The sequence below is a fragment of the Sus scrofa genome, chromosome 4 (assembly GCF_054392235.1).
Source record: "Sus scrofa isolate SSC_HxYL_T2T_F1_AM1 chromosome 4, Sscrofa_HxYL_maternal_Yorkshire_Landrace_v2.0, whole genome shotgun sequence".
NCBI classification, from domain to species: Eukaryota; Metazoa; Chordata; class Mammalia; order Artiodactyla; family Suidae; genus Sus; species Sus scrofa.
Genome location: NC_139386.1, coordinates 69,966,420 through 69,987,813, shown reverse-complemented (window position 1 = coordinate 69,987,813; position 21,394 = coordinate 69,966,420). Strand labels below are relative to the sequence as shown.

The window sequence follows — 21,394 nt, the reverse complement described above, 5'->3', positions numbered from 1 at the left end:
TGCCCCCTTTCCTGCATCCCTACCTGGTTCTCCATCGTTTCTTCCGTATCCCTTTGCACTGGCTGTTTACCCAGATTTCCAAAGTCAAATGGCACAACTGTAGAGGGCAGTATTCACTCAAAATACCACATAAATGGTGCCCAGCTCTTTCCTGAAGGCAGGACCCAGGGATCCATCTCTCCCTCCCAGTGCCTGGTGAGCACAACTCCTGCCGCCTTGTTTGTACAGCACATTTTTATTTAGCAAATGAATAAACATGTTAATCCCACTAACCAGCTGTCATTAAAACACTTTTTAGGAGTTCTCGTCGGGGCTCAGCAGTTAACAAACCCAACCAGGATCCATAAGGATGCAGGTTTGATCCCTGGCCTTGCTCAGTGGGTTAAGGATCTGGCGTTGCCATGAGCTGTGGTGTAGGTGGCAGACATGGCTCAGATCCCTTGTTACTTCAGCTGCAGCTCCGATTCACCCCCTAGCCTGGGAACCTCCATATACCGAAGGTGCTACCCTAAAAAGACCAAAAAAAAAAAAAAAAAAAGAAAAACAAAACAAACTCCCACTTTTTAAAATAGTTGAACAGTTGGTTTTATGAATTAATAGGATGCCTAAAGATAGTAGAATTCCATACATTTTTAGAATAAAAAAAAATTGTCCAGAGTTTCCATCATGGCACAGCAGAAACGAATCTGACTGGGAACCATGAGGTTGTGGGTTTGATCCCTGGCCTTGCTCAGTGGGTTAAACATCTGGGGTTGCAGAGAGCTGTGATGTAGGTCACAGATGTGGCTTGGAGGTGCTGTGGCTGTGGCGTAGGCCGGCAGCTGTAGCTCCAATTAGACCCCTAGCCTGGGAACCTCCATATGCCGTGGGTGTGGCCCTGAAAAGACAAAAGACAAAAAAAAAAAAAAATCCAAAGTCTTTTTTTAGGGAGTTTCCTAGTAGCTTAGCAGTTAAAGACTCAGCATTGTCACTGCTGTGGCTGGGGTTCCATACCTGGCCTGGGGAACTTTCACATCCCTTGGGACAGCCCAAAAAAAAAAAGTTATACCAAAAAAACCCCAAACAAACCCAAATGGCTTTGCCCAGGTCAAATAAGTAGACAAGGATGAAGCTGGATCCTAGATCTTCCACTACACTAAAGTTGTTCAGTACCCATCATGGTCACAATTCAGAGCAGAAGTGGTCCCTGTGTACATATCTGCACTATTCTAATTGGAGTTTGCCACATCATTTGGAAGACTTTAAATTCCTTTTATGGCATAACTTTTTATTTTAAAGTTTTAAGATATTCCTATAATCAAGATCATTTGGTATTATCCTGCATGTGTGTAGAGGTCACCTACCTAAAGACATTTGAACTCAGGCGGGACATATCTTCACAAAGTCAATTAAATAAGTTCAATTTTAGTGAAAGCTGAGATGGTGTGGCTTGGGAGATTAAGTATAGAATTTCCAATTTAATGCTTTGAGAGTGTGCATCTTAAATCTGTACAACTTGCTTATTTGGGGAATTGAGACCTATTTTTCAGTGAGTGATGGTTCTGCCACCAGCAAGGTTATTAAGAGTTAGGGCTTTTGTTGTTGTACGAGACCAAATAACAAATGAAGAAAACACATGTTCAAATATAAAACACTCAAAATATATTTATTTTCTCTGGGGTGACAGCAAAGGCCATCCCTGGTGAAAATGAACTGCTAAGTTCTTTGCATTTCCCCGAGTATGGATTTAATACACAACACGTGCATTTCTTGAAGGTATTTCTGTGCCAGGAAGAATTATTCTCCTAAAATACCCACCCATCCAAAAGAAAGGTGACGTGATCGATTTTCAGAATTCTTCTCCCCGTTATGTAAGCAAAACGAGCAAGACATCCAAAGCCTGGGGACAGTGAACCTTGGTGGCAACGTCGAACTTACAAATGCAGTGGTCTTAAGGGGTCTGTGAGCTAGTGTGCAGAGCAATAAATCCAAACAAACAAGGGCAAGAGAAAAGCCATATTCAGGGAAGGCTTGCTGGGGAAAGCGTGCATTTTTAAGTATTGGAGCAATCTGTCAAGGGTTACAGGTGTATTCCTGAGAGTATGTGGTCTGGAGTACACAGTTATGGTCAAAACATGTATCTGAACAGACCACAGGAAGTCTTAGCAGATGAGGCACATGTGACTGTAACTTTGACATGAATTTGAGGGGGTTGAGGATTTTTTTTGTTTTTTGTATTCTTTCCCTTCATGGTCTATCCCAGGAGATTGGATATTGTTCCCTGTGCTGACAATAGGACCTTATTGTCTATCCATTCCAAATGTAAGAGTCTGCACCCACCAACCCCAAACCCCCTGTCCATCCCTCTCCCTCTCTCTCCCCCTCTCCCTTGGCAACCACAAGTCTTTTCTCTATGTCCATAGGTCTGTTTTATAGATAGGTTCACTTGTGCCATATTTTAGATTCCACACATACGTGATATCATATGGTATTTGTCCTTCTCTTTCTGAGTAACTTCCCTTAGTATGAGAATCTCTAGTCATGTCCATGCTGCTGCAGATGGTATTGTTTCATTCTTCTTTATGGCTGAGTAGTATTCCGTTATGTATATGTACCACATCTTCTTAATCCATTTATCTGTCAATGGACATTTAGGTAGTTTCCATGTCTTAGCTATTGTGAATAGTGCTGCTGTGAACATAGGGGTGCAATTTTCTTCTTGAATTATAGTTTTGTCTGGATATATGTCCAGTAGTGGGATTGCTAGATCATATGGTAGTTCTGTTTGAGTTTTCTAAGGAAGCTCCATACTGTTTTCCATAGTGGTTGTACCAATTTATTTATTTATCATTGCTGTTTGTAGACTTATTAATGATAACCACCCTGACAGGTGTGAGGTGGTACCTTATTGTAATTTTAATTTGCATTTTAATAATACTTAGTGATGTTGAGCATCTTTTCATGGGCCTACCGGCCGTCTGCATGTCTTCTCTAGAGAAATGTCTGTTTAGGTCTTCTGCCCATTTTTTTTGATTTGGTTGTTTATTTTTTTGTTGTTAAGTTGTACAAGTTGTTTGTATATTTTGGAGATTAAGCCCTTCCTTGTTGGTTGTTTTGTTTGTAGCTATCCTGAAAGTTGTCTTTTGGGGTTTTTTTATGGTTTCCTTTGCTGTGTAAAAGCTTATAAGTTTGATTAGGTCCCATTTGTTTATTTCTGTTTTTCTTTCTGAACCACCTCTGTACACTTTATTTTCTCATTTGTGAAGTGGTACTAAGACGCCCTGCCTTCTCCAGGCTGGGTGCCACAGCAATCAAATGAGCTGTGACATGATAAGACCTCTCCCAGCTACCTGTAAGAGTGGGTGTCATGGGGTCCCAGGATTTGTCCTCTGGAGTCACTGAAATTTCTCTGAAGCCTCACAAGAACTCCTTGAAGTTCTTGCTCCCATTATGGAGATGAGGAAACAGAGGCTTAGAGGAAAAAGTTGCTCCAGATCACACATTAGTAACAGGACCGAAGAATTCAGGTCTGATTCCAAAATATTCTGGAACAATTAGATATGTGGTTTGCCACTCTTCTCTGAAACAGTTACCTGCTTCCTTGTGTTCTAGCCCACAGCTCCAGGCCCTGTTTGAATCATTGTAAATCAATTCTTAGAGGGAAACAAGCCTTAATTATCACTGAGGGACAGAAGGCTGCATCTTCTAGGAATTTGGCAGACACCAGCAGGAGGCGACCGCAGGTCTTTGGCAAAAGATCACTTTTCAACAACATTGTCAGTTCCAGAGACCCGACCTTCCACCTGCAGGTCCCTGAACAGCTGCTGTTCTGCGGGAAGCAGTGGCAGCCTGTCTTCCTTTAAAAGGCACATGCTCGCCACCCCCCCCACTGTCCCCTGCTGAGATCCCACCTGGAATCTCATCCCCAGAGCTGGGGGTGGGGCCTGTCATCTTCCACTTCGAGAAATTAAGAAAAAAGGGGGGATGGGAAAGGACAGCTTTGACAACAGACTCGAACTCTCCCTTTTAATATAAGCCAGGTTCAGCATATGTCACTCTGCAAATCCAGGAGTCCAATTCGAGGCTTGTAATTTGCTGCAACCTTCCCTGTGCCTCAAAGCCAGGTCGGGGGGACCTCTGCCAGGCACTTAAAGGTAATCAGTTGGAGATGCAATTTGCCCCTTCTTGACGCCCCCCAACCCCCGCAAGCCAGCGTTTCCCTATTGTAATTTTTTTGGGTGTTGAGGTTTTGTGGTTTAAACAAAAAAAAGTCAACTTGATTTATTTTTAAATTAAGGCAAACCAACATCCAAAGCAGGAAGAGGAGGCTGGTTAGGTATTATGAAGAAGCCCCATGTAATCTTTTACAGCCGTGTCCTTTTTCAGGGCACACATCAGTGAATGGTGAGGGACCTTTCGTGACCAACTTGCTGTATTTCTCTGACCTCAAACAGCCCCCACAGATGAAAATCTCTTTCGTCTGGGATTTAGAAGCGCCTTCCCTCCACCTCCTCCTCAGCCTCTTCTTCTAATCCTGTTTGTAAGGCGACACGCCATGTGAAGAATAAGAAATAGAAATAAGAATAGGGCTTAGGTCCTTTCCTCTGGCCCCCAGCTCCTAAGACACAGGGTCTGACCAAGCCAGCGGTTCAAGCTTAGATGCCAAGAACCCTTTCAGGCCAAAATGGGACTGTTTGGTTCATGAGTCCTTTACCTGGTAAGCAGATGAAAGTTGACGTTGCCTGTTTCTCTGAAAAAGAATGGCAGGTGATACCAGAAATTTTGTTTTTTAATGCCACGGGATTTTTCAACCCAGATCCTTCTATAAAATACAATTGTTTATTGGTTCGGGTAGGGAACGCAGGTGCCTCTTCTGGGCACTTTAAAGTGATAAATTAAATGGATAAAGAGGGAGGGAGGGCGGAGGGAGGAAGAGAGAGAAGGAAGGAAGAGAGAAAGAAAGAAGAAAGAAAGAAAGAAAGAAGGAAGGAAGAAAGGAAGAAAGAAAGAAAGAAAGAAAGAAAGAAAGAGAAAGAAAGAAAGAAAGAAAGAAAGAAAGAAAGAAAGAAAGAAAGAAAAAGAAAGAAAGAAAGAAAGAAAAGAAAGAAAGAAAGAAAGAAAGAAAAAGAAAAAAAGAGAAAGGGAAGGAAAGGAAAGGAAAGAAAGAAAAGAAAGAAGGAAAAAAGGGAAGGGGAGGAAGGAGGGAAGGAGGAAGATACGGATATAGAGATAGATAGATAGATACATAGATTGATACATAGATTTGTTGTTCCTCTAAAGAGCTTTTTATGAGAGGTGTTCTTATCCCCATTTACAGCTGAGCAGCCTGGGCTTCTCATGTGTTTCCCACTCTACAAATCTGTCCCTTTAAAGGGGAGTTGACTTAGACTTCTGAGCATAACTGTGCATTTTCAGGGATAGTGTCTCCACTACCCAGTGTTATATTGGCATTTGTGTTGTGGCACTTCTGCTAGGTAACCAGCATCCATACAGATCATCGGGGTAACTTTTTACACCAGGAAGGAAGGCCACTGGTACCAAAACAGCATTTTTCAACTATTAAAGAGAGAAGTGCTGGTGTTCCTTAATGGCTCAGTGGATTAAGAACCCAGCATAGTGACTGTGAGGATGCAGGTTCCATCCCTGGCCTCATTCAGTGAGTTAAGGATCTGGCGTTGCCATGAACTGTGGGGTAGGTCGCAGACTTGGCTGGGATTCCGAGTCGCTAAGGTTGAGGTGTAGGCCGGCAGCTATAGCTCCGATTCCACCCCTAGCCTGGGAACCTCCATATGCTGTGGGTGTGGCTATAAAAAGAAAGAAAAAGAAAGAAAGAAAAGAAAGACCAGCTAGAACCAGTTGTCCTAGAACAAAAGGACCTACTTCCCTATAGTTAACAAAAAGTATGCCCAGCACCTGTATTGGTTTATCTATAACGAATAGCTTCATTGGTAAGCACGTATATGGCAGGAGACTTGATTCTAATTCCAGTAAATCCAATTAAATTAATGGTATCTATGTACAAGGTTAGGAATGAGAAGAATTTGTAGAGACTAGATATATAACTAATCAATAAACTACCCTAGTAAATTCAAGAGAAAAATGTGTTGAAATTTTGATTTGTCATCATTGCACATAGCATATGTGTGCCTATATTTAATAGTCTAATTAGCGATAAAATTTTATGAGTGAACATCACCGTAAGAACATTCCCTTCTACGTTCCTGAGTTTTATCTGTAAATTTGTAACATGATCACAGTCATCTCGAGGTGCTTTTTCATATTTTATGCAATAAGCCCAGATGAACGTGCACTAATTCGGCTTTTAGCTGCCAGTCTTGATTTTCTACATTTGAATCCAGATTTCAGATCTCTTTATAAACACAGAGAGACGTTAGGGGAGAGAAAAACCCTTTAGCAGTGTCTAAATTATCTTTCCTAAATGGGTATTTCACAACCGCTAACTCGAGCTCTTTCTTTAAATGACTAAAAAAATGTATGTAGTAAGACTCCTTTCTGGATATTTGCAGAACTCCTAGTTATAACTATGCACCAAATATGGATAAACACTGGATTATGCAGTACACAGGACCCATGCTGCCCATCCACATGGAATTTACAAACGTCCTGCATCGCAAACGGCTTCAGACTTTGATGTCAGTGGATGATTCTGTGGAAAGGGTAAGCACAGGAACTTGCCTCAGGGACAGGATCTGGTCCAGCTTCCCTCGGGTAGACCCATTCTTGCCAATCCTGTGGTGGTGGTGGTGGTTGTTCATTTTAAGAGAGAGAGAGAGAGAGAGAGAGAGAGAGAGAGAGTATGTGTGTGTGTGTGTGTATTCAGTGAATTTATCCTCCCTCCCTTATCTCATCCCCTTTCTGTTACCTCTCCAGGCATGGTTCTTTTGGAGCCAGTATTAAAGAGGAGATTAAAATCAAGACATCATAAATCAAGGACTGTAGCCACCAATATCATCAGGAATTAAGCAAATAATGTAAATTACTAAAGCAGAACCAGTAGAAGGCAATAGGGAATGAGGGGGATTGTGGTCCGCTTAAAACTAAGCGCCGCCATCTAAAGCAAGGAGCAGCTGGGAGTTCTCATTGTGGCTCAGCAGAAACGAATCTGACTAGTATCCATGAGGGTGCAGGTTCGATCCCTGGCCTCGCTCAGTGGGTTAAGGATTTGGTATTGCCATGAGCTGTGGTGTAGGTCGCAGATGCAGCTCAGTTCCCACTTTGCTGTGGCTGTGGCATAGTCTGGCAGCTGCGGCTTCAATTCAACCCCTAGCTTGGGAACTTCCACATGCGGTAGGTGCAGTCCTAAAAAGCAAAAATAAATAAATAAATAAAAAGTAAAATAAAATAAAGCAAGGAGCTTCAACTAATTCTTGCCATGTAGAAATGGGGATCCAAAATTAAGTCTTCTGACGTTTAAAAGAACCCAGAAATAGAAAGATTTTATTTGAAATTTTCTGAATTTTAAAACATAGCGAGACATGCCATAAGTGCCAGATCTAGCTGGATCAGGCTCAGAAGTAGTCTGTTTTTAACTCTCAATAACTAGATAGGAGTGATGATAGTAAAATTTGCCGTAATAATGGATTTTTCAAGGTAAAATCTTAAAGTTTGGCGACAGAATTTGTTTTGATTTTTTTTTCCCCAAAGAGGCAAACAGAACCTTTAAGCAGAATGTGCCAGAGTTTAGAAAGTTACATTACTCCCTAAAATCACCTATATTGTTGGACTTTTTCCCTCCAGGATTGTAGGCAACTAGAAAATATATACAATGTACATGTTTGTCGACCTTATTCAAGCAACTCTTGCCTTTTAAAAATAATGGAAAAAAGATTTGGGGGCAATCACAGCCACATTATTGCCACCTTACGCCATCACAATTGCTTCTGACTGGTGTCTTGCTGTGTTTCAGCTGTATAACATGCTGGTGGAGACGGGTGAGCTGGAAAACACTTACATCATCTACACCGCCGACCACGGTTACCACATCGGCCAGTTTGGGCTGGTCAAGGGGAAATCCATGCCATATGACTTTGATATCCGCGTGCCTTTCTTTATTCGTGGTCCAAGTGTAGAACCAGGATCCATGTACGTATTTCTCTGTTCCCAGCATTCAGCTGTCGTAGCTCATGTACATCTGAGATAATTCAATTACCAATCTCAGGGTCTGGTTTCCTTTCAACCAAACCAAACCAAAAAAAAAAAACAAAAAAAACAAAAAAAGGTGCCTGTCGCTTGGCAATTTAAAAGATGAAAACCCCCTCCCTGATCTGCCCCCTCCCTCACCCCCTAAGGGAAAGGATATGACTTAAAGAGAAAGGAAAAATCATTATTCATGATTAATTCTCTCAAATTGACCAGAATCCAAAATTCTGTGCAGACACAGAATGTGATCTTTGGAAACATCATCCTTGTCTTCTTTGACTCTTTAAAAAAATAATAATAATAACCAGTGCCAGAGTTCCTGCTGTGGTGCAGTGGATTAAGAATCCAACTGCAGTGGCTTGGATCACCTGCAGAAGTGCAGTGAGTTAAAGGATCCAGTGTTGCCACAACTGTAGCCTGGTGGCCCAGGAACTTCCAAATGCCTCAGGTGTAGCCATAAAAAATAATTTAAAAAAATCATAACCAGGACCATCCTCTTGGGTTTTTTTAAAAACGTATTACTAAAGAATTGTTTTAAGAAAATCAAATTTTAAAACATTCATTTAAATTTTAAGAATCCTAAAGACTGGAATTCTATCCCTGTCACCTTCAGCAAGTCACTGCATCCCTTTGTAGCTCGGTATTCCCATCAAAAAATGGTTATCATATGCCCTGCCAATCACATCAGAATGTTTTGTATAAAATGAGATCATGTACATGAAACAATTACAGAAAGAATGAGGGAGTTTTCTGGTGGCCGAGTGATTAAAGACTCAGGATTGTCACTGCTGTGGCTCAGGTTCTATCCCTGGCCTGGGAACTTCCCTTTCTTGAAGTAACCACTAGGTGATCATTATAGTTTCTATGTTTTGAATTGCATGTATCTCTCAGATTGATTAAGAATATTCTGGGAGTTCCCTGATGGCTCACTGGGTTAAGGATCCAGTGTTGTCACTTCTGTGGCGAGAGTTTGATCCCTGACCTGGGAATTTCCAAATGCTGCCTGTGAGGAAAAAAAAAAGGGTGAAGGAAAAGAGTGCAAGGAAAATTCAAAAGCTGGATCAGCCCTTAATGAGCACCCTGCCTGGACCCCTGATTTCACAGGGAAGAAGCTCCACAGACCATGTATGCACACTGGTCCTAGAAGTAGCAGCAGTGGGGCTCAGGTCTTAGACATTCTGAGTCACATCCACCCCATCTCACTCATTCCAACTGCTGCATTATCTGCATCCTTGGGGGAGGGGCTGGCAGTCAACAGGGTCACTTTGAAGCATGTTACTGTGTCTCTCAGATCATTAGACACCCCTGGAGGATCATCAGATCTACAGTTAGAAGGCTTTCTGTTTGAAAGACTAGGTTGCAAGGACTGAATTCAAGTATAAAAACCTTGTGTCCTTTTTCAGAAGACTGATTGCAAAGCCCCAGTTCAACAGAGAAGTGATGGGCTGTCGGGTTTCAAAAGAAAGTATACATCGGAGAAAAACCAAATATCAGGTCCCAGAGTGTCTGCCGTGAGGGCAGGGCTTAGGGATGCAGGCATTTTTCCAGCCTGACCCACTGTGAGAGTTGGTTAATCTTGTCCCACCCTGCCTGCTAACCACTCAGAAGCCCTCCCATCCCTAGGGGGACCAATGGAGAGGCTGAGAAGCAGTGAGGGCCAGTGAGTCATGGGATGGAGAAAGGGCTTAGTGGCACCCTCCACTGGTGCTGGCTCCATCATGTAACCACTTGTCCCTTTGCAGAGTCCCACAGATCGTTCTAAACATTGACCTGGCCCCAACCATCCTGGACATTGCTGGGCTCGACACGCCTCCCGACGTGGATGGCAAGTCTGTCCTCAAGCTTCTGGACCTGGAGAAACCAGGTAACAGGTGCGTCAATGTCCTTCCCCTCAGCCAGCGCCGGGCACTCCAGCTCCCAGAGGTGGCCAGCAGCTGGAAGAAGTGGAGGCAAAATAGGCTTTGCCCCTGAGGATCGCCCCGAGCTGAGACTTTTTTTCGGCTGTTTGTAAACAGCATATTGATGGAGACGCAGTCCTGGTCTGCGGGGAGTGAGAGGTGTTGCTTTAAATAAACTGTTACCACTGATCCATTTGGAAAAACGCCCGGATGCCAATGGTAAATATTATTATTTTGCTTTCAGGTTTCGAACAAACAAGAAGGCCAAAATTTGGCGTGATACATTCCTCGTGGAAAGAGGGTAATTATTGGTTTCTGGGGTGCTTCTGGGAACCAGTCCTAGTGGGCAGCTCTCCCTGCTGAGAATGTTTTTCCCCTCATTTTGGTTTCCTAAGCGTGTGGATTTCGTAAACCTAGTCATAAGACGGAATGATTTGCTGCTCATCCTCCACTGGCCGGCAGAGCAATGAGCGTTGCATCAGAATTGTGAAGAAAATTAAATTTTTATAAGATGAGACTGCAGCCCTTATATGGCTATGAATTTACCATTGCGTTTCTCTGCCTGGTTTCCTAAATGGACCAGAATATTGACTTTCTCAACCGTCTTCCCAAGTTCTGCCTGACACTTCTGCTTTTTTTCCTTATATGCCTTTCCTCGTTTTGAATATACAAATATATCAGATTGCAATTGCTCCATAGTCACTTCTGGGGTTCCGCTTTTGATTTGTAATTCCCGTTGTCTTTGTTTTTCTCCATATTTACGCTGAGCAAGAGAAAACCATTTCTATCATTCATTATAACCAAAAAGAACTTTGAGCCTATAAAGTTAAAAACATGTATGCCCCAAGTTTTGAAAGGAATGCTTTTGGAGAAAATAATTCTTCCTCTCCTGATTTCTCCTCTTCATAGTACCCAGCTTTTAATTTTTGCCAGGGATTCATGAAATGTTGAACTCCCATGGGTAGAGCCACACTGTCTATTTCTTGCTGTTTGGAGAATGTGAGGTCATGTGACAGGGAGAAAAAGAACAGGCAGGTCCCTGCAAAGGTCATTTCAGATCACATTTCCTATAAGAGGCTTTCCCCTTTCTGTCAAAGGAAATTTCTGCGTAAGAAGGAAGATTCCAACAAGAACATCCAACAGTCAAATCACCTGCCCAAATATGAGAGGGTTAAAGAACTGTGCCAGCAGGCCAGGTACCAGACCGCCTGTGAACAACCTGGGCAGGTGAGTGACACGGCTTTTTTGCACCGCCACTTATGTGCTTCTCCATTTCAAATGTAAAAGATTTTCAACCTGTAAGATTATGTACACTCATGTATAGATAAGCTTCTCATCGTAGTCGTGGAATGCTCCCTGTGAGACCTTTTCCCTGACGGAGCAGTGTCTAACTGGTCTAAGCTGGGTCTCCTCATCACTCCTTGAGCCTGAGCGTCCTCCAGTGAAGAGAGAGAGTGCATTCAGAGAGACTTGTAGGTATCCACGCAATTAGCCAACATCAGTTCAAGAGAGCAGATCTGTGACAGGGAGAGTCTGGTTAGAAAGATCAGGAGTTCCCGTTGTGACGCAGTGGTTAACGAATCTGACTAGGAACCATGAGGTTGTGGGTTCGATCCCTGCCCTTGCTCGGTGGGTTAAGGATCTGGCGTTGCCGTGAGCTGTGGTGTAGGTCACAGACACGACTCCGATCCGGCATTGCTGTGGCTCTGGCGTAGGCCGGCAGCTGCAACTCCGATTTGGACCCCTAGCCTGGGAACCTCCATATGCCGCAGGAGCGGCCCAAGAAATGGCAAAAAGACAAAAAAGACAAAAAAAAAAAAAAAAAAAAAGAAAAGAAAAAAGAAAGATTAAAGACTGGTTCCATCTCAGGATAAAGCACCATCCCTGAGGCCCCTCTTAACTGGTTATCAAGAAGGGCCAAGACCATGGGAAGGGAGTTCCCATCCTGGTGCAGCAGAAACGAATCCGACTAGGAACCATGAGGTTGCAGGTTTGATCCCTGGCCTCGCTCAGTGGGTTAAGGATCCTTCCTTGCTGTGAGCTATGGTATAGGTCGTGGACGCGGCTTGGATCCTTCGTTGCTGTGATTGTGGTGTAGCCCGGAAGCTGTAGCTCTGTTTTAACCCCTAGCCTGGGAACTTCCATGTACCATGGGTTCAGCCCTAAAAAGCAGGGGAAAAAAAGAGAGAGAGAAAGAGACCATGGGAAGATGCCAAGCCTCTGGGAAGTGAACCACCCCAAGAGACATAATCGGGTCTTCCCACGCTGGACAAAAGTCACGTGTCATCCAACCCAGAAAGGAGGACAGAATCCAGGACCAAGGTTGGGGAAGGAAAAGAAAAACCATATTCTATTTGTTTATTGTTTCCATCTGTGCTCACAGAATTTCTGACATCAAATATTTCATTAAAATGGATCCTCTTCATTAACAGAAATATTGCTGGAGAATTGAGGGCTGCCCAGAATACCGTTACCAATAATAGCTAAAGACTTAGGAAGTTCTTGTTGTGGCTCAGCGGTAATGAACCCGACTAAAGTCCATAAGAACTCCGGTTCGATCCCTGGCCTCGCTCGGTGGGTTAAGGATCTGGCATTGCCATGAGCGGTGGTGTATGTTGTAGACATGGGCTCAGATCCCGAGTTGCTGTGGCTGTGGTGTAGGCCAGCAACTATAGCTCTGATTCCACCCCTATCCTGGGGACCTCCATATGCTGCAAGTGTGGCCCTTAAAAAATAGTTTTAAAAAAGAATTACCATGTGATGAATTAGCACAGACCTGTTTTTAGGGAAAGTGGGAACATAGGAACACAAACTATTTTAAGCACTCTTGATTGAAATCTATACCAGCTGGGAGAAATACACTATATCATGATGAGAGGGACTAAATTTCTGCCTAAATTATTGCCACTTAGAACAAAATTGGAAAAGAGGGTAACGTTTATTCAAGCATTTGTCTTAGGTGAGGCACTGTACGCAGGATTTTATATGTATTACCTCAAGGTATTCCTCATATCTGTCTAGTGAGGAAGCCTCAGCCAGCCCCCTTTTGCAATTGGGGCATCCATAAATTAATTCAAGAGAGTCCCCTTCGTGGCTCAGCGGTTAACGAACCCGACTAGTATCCATGAGGATGCAGGTTCGACCCCTGGCCTCACTCAGTGGGTTAAGGATCCGGCATTGCTGTGAGCTGTGGTGTGGGTTGCAGATTCGACTTGGATCCCCCGTTGCTGTGGCTGTGGTGTAGGCCAGCAGCTGTAGCTCCGATTTGACCCCTAGCCTGGGAACCTCCATATGCTATGGGCATGGACCTAAAAAGAAAAAGCAAAATAACAACAACAAAAACTCAAACCCCTTGCTTGCCTTCCAAAGTGAATTTCATTAACTAGGTGAAGAGAAGTTCAGTTCTTCTGGGAATCTTTTTTTTTAAATGTATCTGACCTTTAAATAGCCACATGATTAGCCAGCACCGGTTCAAGGTATGAGACACATAAAATGGATAAACCAGTTGTTAATAAAATGGCCTCACTTATTATTCTCGTTCTATATGGCATCTAGCGTATTGAATAGACGTTGATAATAAACAGCTTGACCCTCATACTCTCTGTATTTCCTCATGCCTTTCTGTACCCAGGAATTCCTTTGAAGTAGAAAAAGGTGGGGGGGGGGCGTTGAAGGAAGGGATAAAACCAGCCTTTCACGGCATTCTAGTAAGTCTTAATTTTCAAGTGTCTCGTGGAGAAGCTTAGACCTATTCATTATATTTTAATTTGAAGTCTTCAAATCCTTCTTATGGAAGCTCTAAGTGTTATTATGACTAAAACCTCAGACTTGTTTCGTAGCACTAAAATGATTTTTATGAGCCAGCCTCCATAGACTCATTTGACTTCTATTCAAGAGCTTGGAAATGTTCAGCCTTAAATCTATCTCATGGAGATTGGTGATCCTGTTACTATTCCAGCCCTCTAAGTGGCGAGACTTATAACCATTTGAGAATAAGGTACATGGCCCATCTTTCAGTGTATAGTTTTGCAAACCTCTCCATATGGTTTGCGCTGAAATTTTAATGTATGTCCTCGAGGGCAAATGCAGCATAAACTAGATTATGGTCCTTTGGCACAAGCTCTTCCCTCGTGTGTTAAATGCCAACTCTGTTAAAAACTTCACTTGGTTTTATTATACTTTTCTAAACTTATTTTGCCCCCATGAAATGCTTTCATATCTGGCTCCCTGGAATTTTCCTCTGCTGCATGGTTTCTATGTTAATCAGCCTGAATTTGGATTCTCTCACATAAATATATGAGATGTTAGGCGGGATCTCTTTGAGAAGTGCCTGAAGCAATGGAACAAGGACTTATCCTCTGTCCTGAAGCTGATTTCCTGCTATAGGTGGTGCTCAAACCATAGCTTTGGAATCTGAGAGCTTCAAGGAAATTTAGAGCCCCTTCAAGACAGTTTTCAAATCTGTAGCTCCAACCTGTCATAGTTTCTTCTGTAGAACCTTCATAATTTGGCTTTTTGTTCTTTCTATCTGGCTCCGCTTTGAAGATTATCTTTTTAGTTATAATGGCACTGACTTGGAAGGGAAGAAGGAAGTCCAGAATAATGAGATTGTTCAGGATCAGCTTAAGGCTAGAACTAACTTGCCTGAGTTCTCTTGACATGGGTTGCACACCTGGCCCGTGCCTTGCCTCTCTTCTTGTCACCAAGGTTAACTGCCTTCTTCCAAGGCAACATAATCTTCTCTTTGGTATGACTCCCCCTGGGGTGTAGAGGGAAAATCAGCACCATTAGCCCCATTAGCTTCACTCCTAATTCCCCCTCCCAACCCTCATGCCTGGTCGCCCAAGGATTGATTGGCAGAATCAATGCCAGGAACTGTAGGAAGTGGAGTCAATAAAGGAAAGATGAATTTGAAGTTCAAAGGCTTGCTTCGAATACTGGCATCTGCTACCTTTCAGTTGTGTGTTCTTGGACAAGACAGTTTCTCCCGACTCTCAGGTTTTCCATCTCTAAACAAAGAAAATTGTCTTCTGTCTTGGGAGGATAAAGCACTATCATGTGTATAAAGCGCTAGCTGAGCTGGAAAGCACTGAGCGAATGTCGGATGTGGGGTGTCATATGGTTCCAGGCCATCCTACCTGTTGTTTTCATTCCTAGGGAGCCAACAGGGACCTAAAATGGGCCGGAATCCCAGACACTTGGCATCACTTCTCCACCATGTGAGCAGAACAACCAGCAGGGACTAATTAAGACGGCACGGACATATGTGTTTGCATTACTGCCATGTTCCTGAATTAATATGAATCTGAGTGTGAATTCCCACCACTCTCTCAGCTGACGTTACACCCCCAGGCATATTTATGTACAGACACACTACGTTCGCGTGCACGCACACACGCACACACACACACACACACACACTCAATCAATCAATCTCAACTGCCGTCTGAAGACTTTGGTTCAATAGCGAACGCCAATCTGTGGTGCCCAGTTCTGTCTGCACATTAGAATGAACTGGGGAGCTTTTGAAACTATGGATGTTCAGCCTCACCTCGGACCAATCAGATGAACAGGTCAGGAGGTGAGGCTGAGGCATCTATTTCTTACAGGGTTATGGAACCCAGACCTGGAATCCTAGAACATCAGGGAGGGTGGAAAGGAAGTTTAGAAGTCATCTAGTTGAATGATGTCCTTTTCCTGATGAGGAAATTTAGATCCAGAAAACGACAAACCCAATGTCAGAACCTGCATCTCTTCACTTCATGTTCAGTCTTTTCTTCCCCAGAACATGTTGCCTCTGCAAAAGTGGAAGACAGTAGATTTTTCTTTTTGAAACTGTCAATGGTATTCACCTCCCTGAAGCCCTGACAGCATCTGGGATAGCAGTTCTTGACCTTGACCGCCCATTAGAATCACTTAGGAGGCTTGGGACATGCCGATGTTCGGGTCCCAACCCAGACACAGCAAGTCAGAACTTCAGGGGATGGGACCCAGACAGCAGTGGGGTTTTTCAAGCTCTGAAGTGATTCCTATGAGTAGCCAAGATCAAGAACCATTCGTGTTGGGTGAACATTACTGGGTTTTTTATTTCCTTTTCTAGGTATAGATATTGATTCATTAAATAGGAGTTACCTAGAAGAGAAATCCTCCAGACATTTAATGTTAAGGTGCATTTTATATAGTCTCTGTCATCTAAGAGGAAAAAGCAGCTTGTTTTCCTTTTTCAGAACAAATGTTATGTCCTTTGATAGAGTGGCTGGATTCCAGCATCTTTGTAATTTACTTTGCCTTTCTCCTATTGTATCAATAGAAAATCAAAGATCTGTTAAAATTCTAAAAGGACCCCAGCAGCAAGCAAAGGAAATTAGAATGCAGCTTGTTGAGTGTCAACGGGTTTAGCTCCAAGATCTATGTTGTCATCCGTAAGTTATTCCTCTGACCATCGATCCCTCTGACCCTTTATGACCAGCTGCAGAGCAGGAATAAAAAGACATTTACCAGAAAGATCTGGCTAGAATTGTTAGTGTGCCAGAAATGGGTTCCCTGTTTCCAGAAACCCACTGAGCCCTGGTTAAGATCACAGCATGGCTTGTAGCCATCCTCTCAAACTTCCCCCTCCAACCCTGACTCTCTGGTTCCAGAAAAGCCCACCAAAAAGCCTGTGCCCCAGCGCCATCCTCTGGCTGAACTCTGGTCTGCACAGGGACCCAGTACAGAAGGCTCAGCCTCTCTTCAACCTGCACTGAAGGGAGAGTCTGAACAGCTGCGCTTCTACTTAGATGTTTGGGTACTCTGCATTTTTTAAAATACAAGTTGCAGTGTTGGGGAGCTCCCTGGTGGTCTAGTGGTTAGGATTCAGTGCTTTTACAACTGTAGCCAGGGTTCAGTCCCTGGTCTGAGAACTGAGATCCCACATCAAGCCACTGCATGCAGCAGCAAGAAAAAGTGAATGAATAAGTAAAATTGCAGGGTTAAATGTGAAACAATATTTAATAATGTTCTGAATGAATCTGACAGAGTTAAATAACCAACATAAGAACACCTTTATCATCAACTATGTAATGTGGCCCCACCTTATTGAATTTACACCATCTCATTCCCCACTATACCCGCCCTGGTCCAGTTCCCCTGTCTCCCTGACGTTTAAATGTAATGTTCTCATCTGCATGTAAGTTGTTGCCTCTGCCTTCCCAAGTGCTAACCTCTCAACCGGGGCCCACCTGAAGCTTCACATCCTGCCCCAAACCATTCTCCTTTTGTATTGGTGTCCTCATCAATTGGGGATGGCATCCTGGGTCTACGGCTTGCTTGGTATGGGACCATGGACAAGTTATTTAACCTAACTCTGCCTTAGTTTTTTCATCTGAAAAATGGGCACAATAATAGCACCTGCCTCCAGGGGTCGCTATAAAGAGCACAGGAGTTAAGTGGATTAAGCATCTGGAGCACACAGCAAGCACTTAGCGAATACTAGGTATTGACTGTTGGCCAAGGTCAATTCACCAATTTTCTTTTCCCTCATCTGCAAGAGCCATACTTCTTCTGACAGTCCAGCACTGACTTTGACAAACGGTTATTCAGATTACAATCTAAAGGAGGAAACATTTTCTCTTTCTTCTGCTTTTTCTTCTGCCCTTCCCCCCAACCCCATCCCATCTCAGAGAGAGCAGGAGAGAAATATCCTCAGCTCAAGCAGACTAGTTCATATTTGCGGGAAAGCTGAACAATAGCCTGAGCTAAGTAGCAGCTTGAACGACGGTGTTTATATGCTCTTTTCATATTCCCATGTTGAAATGAAAAAAAATTTTAACTGAAGTGTAATCGACTTACAATGCTATATTATTTTCAGACATACCACATAATGATTTGATATTTATATATGTTGTGAATAAGTCTAGTTACCATCCATCACCACACACACAGTTAAATTTTGTGGGTGTGTGATGAGAACTTTAAAGATTTATTCTCTTAGCGACTTTCCAACATGCAGTAGAGTGTTATTAACAGTAGTCACCCTGTGGTACAGTGACATCCCCCTGACTGATTTATTTTATAACTGGAAATGTGTGTCTTCACCCATTTTCCCCACTCCCACCCCAGATGAAAATTCCAAATACACATCCGCATACAGGTAACTGCTTTCAGTGATATTGGTACTGGCTTAAAGGATAATTAGGTTATTAGAAAATTACTGTGTGGTTGTAACATTTCAGAGAACATGATGTGACCTGTGTTAGGACCAAATCCATGTAATAAGACATATAATAATGGAGAACTAATGTGCATGTGTATATGTGTATAAAATTAAGCTTCCATTGCAGTGTACCTAGAAACAGGGTAGCCACATTTTTTTTTCTTACTCGTGAAAATGGGTATAAATAGGTATAAATAAGAATACAGAACATTCTCTCTTTTTTGTTTTTTGGCTGAACCCACAGCGTGGAAAAGTTCCCTGGGTCAGGGATCAAACCCTGGCCACAGTGACAATGCTGGACCCTTAACCCCATGAGCCACCAGTGAACTCCCAGAATGTTCTTAATCGATTTGAGAAATACATGCAATTCAAAACATAGAAACTATAATGATCATCTAGTGGTTACTTCAAGAAAGGGAAGTAACCAGTTTCGTCATTGTATGCTATTGTGCTAAGCATTTACCATGGAACATTTTACACCTGAAAACTCTTCTATAAAATAGATATCATGGGAGTTCCTGTTGTGGCTCGGTGGAAACAAATCTAACTAGGATCCATGAGGTTGCAGGTTCGATCCCTGGCCTTGCTCAGTGGGTTAAGGATCTGGCGTTGCCACGAGCTGTGGTGTAGGTCGCAGACGCGGCTGGGATCCCGTGTTGCTGTGACTGTGGTGTAGGCGGGCAGCTGTAGCTCTGATTTGACGCCTAGCCTGGGAATCTCCCTATGCAACAGGCGCGGCTCTAAAAAGACAAAAAAGTAAATAAATAAATACAATAGATATCATGCCCGTTGTAAATATGAGTTTCAAAGACAAAGTTCATGTGACCGAAGTCACTCAGTTAGAAGGTAACAAGTCTGCATTCAAACAAAGATCTTTGGGACTCAAAGTCTCTCTAAATAGTAATTATTTAAGTAATAGTAACATTTAAGACAGTTTCTAACCAGAGGACATAACTCGCCCAAGGACTGGATAGCCATTTTTAAAGGTCACTTATAATAGTTCTGCTCTGGATTTCTGTAGTACATCTTTTCCTCAGAACTCTGAAAACACTCAATTTATTCTCATGACATATCCTTGGTATTATTTTACCAGATGTGGAATCTGGAAGAACAAAGTGATTCTGTACTTTGCTCAAGGCCATAGAGTTAGTAAAAGAAAATTAAATTTGAGGTCTTCAGATCCTTAGTCCAATACTTGTCTCCACTAAAAATGGCTACCTTGGAATCCCCTGGTGGCTTAGCCGTTGAGGACTCAGCATTGTCACTGCTGTGGCTCAGGTTACTGCTATGGCTCAGTTTCGATCCCTGGCCCAGGAAATCACGTATGTCACAGAGACAGCCAGAAAAAAAAAAAAAAAAAAAAATGGCTACATCTCATCAAGTTTACATTAGATCCAATTCTTTACATAATAAACTACGTGTGTAAAAATCATCATAATAACAATAATAGCAGCTACCTTTGCTGAGTACCTGCCATGTGCTAAGTCCTCCCTTTGTTAATATCCCTAATGCTTGTGACTCAGCAAAAACTCAGATTGTGTAGCTGACTTGCTCCAGGATCCACAGCAATATGATAAAGCTGATATTCAATTCCAGGCTTTCTAGCTTGAAAGTCCAGCCTTTTCCCACTGAGCCACATCAATCTGGGTATGAAACGGCATTCCTAAGTCCTGGGCAGAATGGAGGTGATAGCCGCTGCCACAAAATCCTACTCCAGTAAGCAAATTATGATAGCTCTTGAGGTTATGGTGAAGATTAAATCAGAATACATTTTTATATAAAGCCCTCTAGACCAGCACTGGGTATCAAGTAAGAATTTAAGAGGTGATAATAAAGTGACATTTCTCATCAGGTTGGATTCCACCCAAACAGCTGAGCATGTGACTCCTTAGACCAAAATAGCCAACCTTCTCTTCTTCAGTAGGTGTGATTTACCTTAAGTTCCATACAATCCATCAAAAATATTGAGACATAATTACTAAACAGAGTGATTCGATGCTGAGTTAGCCTTGGGGAATGAATCAGGAGTCAGAGACGTGGTCCTTGCCCTTTCTCAAGTTTCAGTGTAGTTGGAAAGACGAAAATGCAATAACAACTTCATAATTATTGAAACAGTTTTATCGAGTACCTCGTCCATGGGAGATGTGCAAAATTATTTGAAGAATGAATGTGCGCTAAATTCTCAGCCCAGACTAATCAGTCAAGAGCAGCAGGAGGAGGGTGGAGGTGAGGTTGTCCCAGAAAGCAAGATGGGAATTTGATGGAGTGAGTAGTCTGAGAAAATGGAGACAATTGGATTTGGCCCTTAACTGGTTTACCGATAAACTCCAAGAACACTGATAAAATCGAGGCGGTGCGACATCTGTATTGCAGCGAGGGCACTTGTCTCACAAAGCTCATTTCTGAGGCTGACTCCACATCCCATTAGCCTCACCTGAGCTCCCGCTTTCATCGGATTCCTGCAACTCTTCTGCATTGCAAAACCGTCTCATTATTTGGAGCCCATAAATGGCTTGCAGCATGTTTCGGAGTAATTCTTTTAAAATCTCTCTTTCCCTGCCTCCCTCTCTAAACTCTCTAAGTAAGATGACCATTTTAGTTGCTGCTATTTCAAGGTTTTATTGCTCAGCCATAAAAATTGTCATGATATCGAACACTACAATGACTGTGGCCAATGTGCGGTAATTACATTTCATTAAAATTCCTAGTATGCTTGTCTCTAAGAAGATTTTCAAAGCCTCCAGCTAATTACTCTATCTAATAGGGTCTGTGACTTGTTCAGAGAGAGTCCTCGGTACAGAAAATAATTGGTTTTTTTGTCAGTGGCTCTTGTGTTATATAAGAATATGTGTGGGTCTATGTCTGTATGTGGTTGTGTGGGTGTGTTGTACGTGTGCATGCTTCTGTGTATGTAAATTTGATCTTATAAGATACATCATCCGTGCCAGAGACAGTGCCAGCCCCTAGGCATGTTTAAATTCTACTCTTTAGGAAGAAATATGGTTTCTCTTCTTCCCTCTCCTAGAGGAAATCAACAAGGAACACGGTTAGGAAAATGCCAGTTGTATCCCCAATAGGCTATGTCACCAAAAATTCTGCCTACATTTTTGTGTTCTACAGGAATCTACTGGTCCCCTCAGCTCTACCAGGCCAAAAAAAAAAA

General features: G+C 42.8%; 1 protein-coding gene across 25 annotated transcripts in view; it reads left to right on the top strand.

The window, feature by feature from the left end:
* Positions 1–21,394, top strand: part of SULF1 (sulfatase 1) — a 181,128-nt gene that overhangs the window by 126,765 nt on the left and 32,969 nt on the right. For all 25 annotated transcript variants that reach the window (XR_014843703.1, XM_085022147.1, XM_085022162.1 and 22 more), the window contains 5 exons: positions 6,507–6,657; positions 7,907–8,082; positions 9,882–10,010; positions 10,282–10,338; positions 11,135–11,264. Coding sequence is in view for 24 of the 25 variants with exons in the window: in XM_085022147.1 (XP_084878273.1) it covers positions 6,507–6,657; positions 7,907–8,082; positions 9,882–10,010; positions 10,282–10,338; positions 11,135–11,264 (643 nt within the window). In the remaining variant the exon portion in view is untranslated. The remainder of the gene's footprint in view (positions 1–6,506; positions 6,658–7,906; positions 8,083–9,881; positions 10,011–10,281; positions 10,339–11,134; positions 11,265–21,394) is intronic.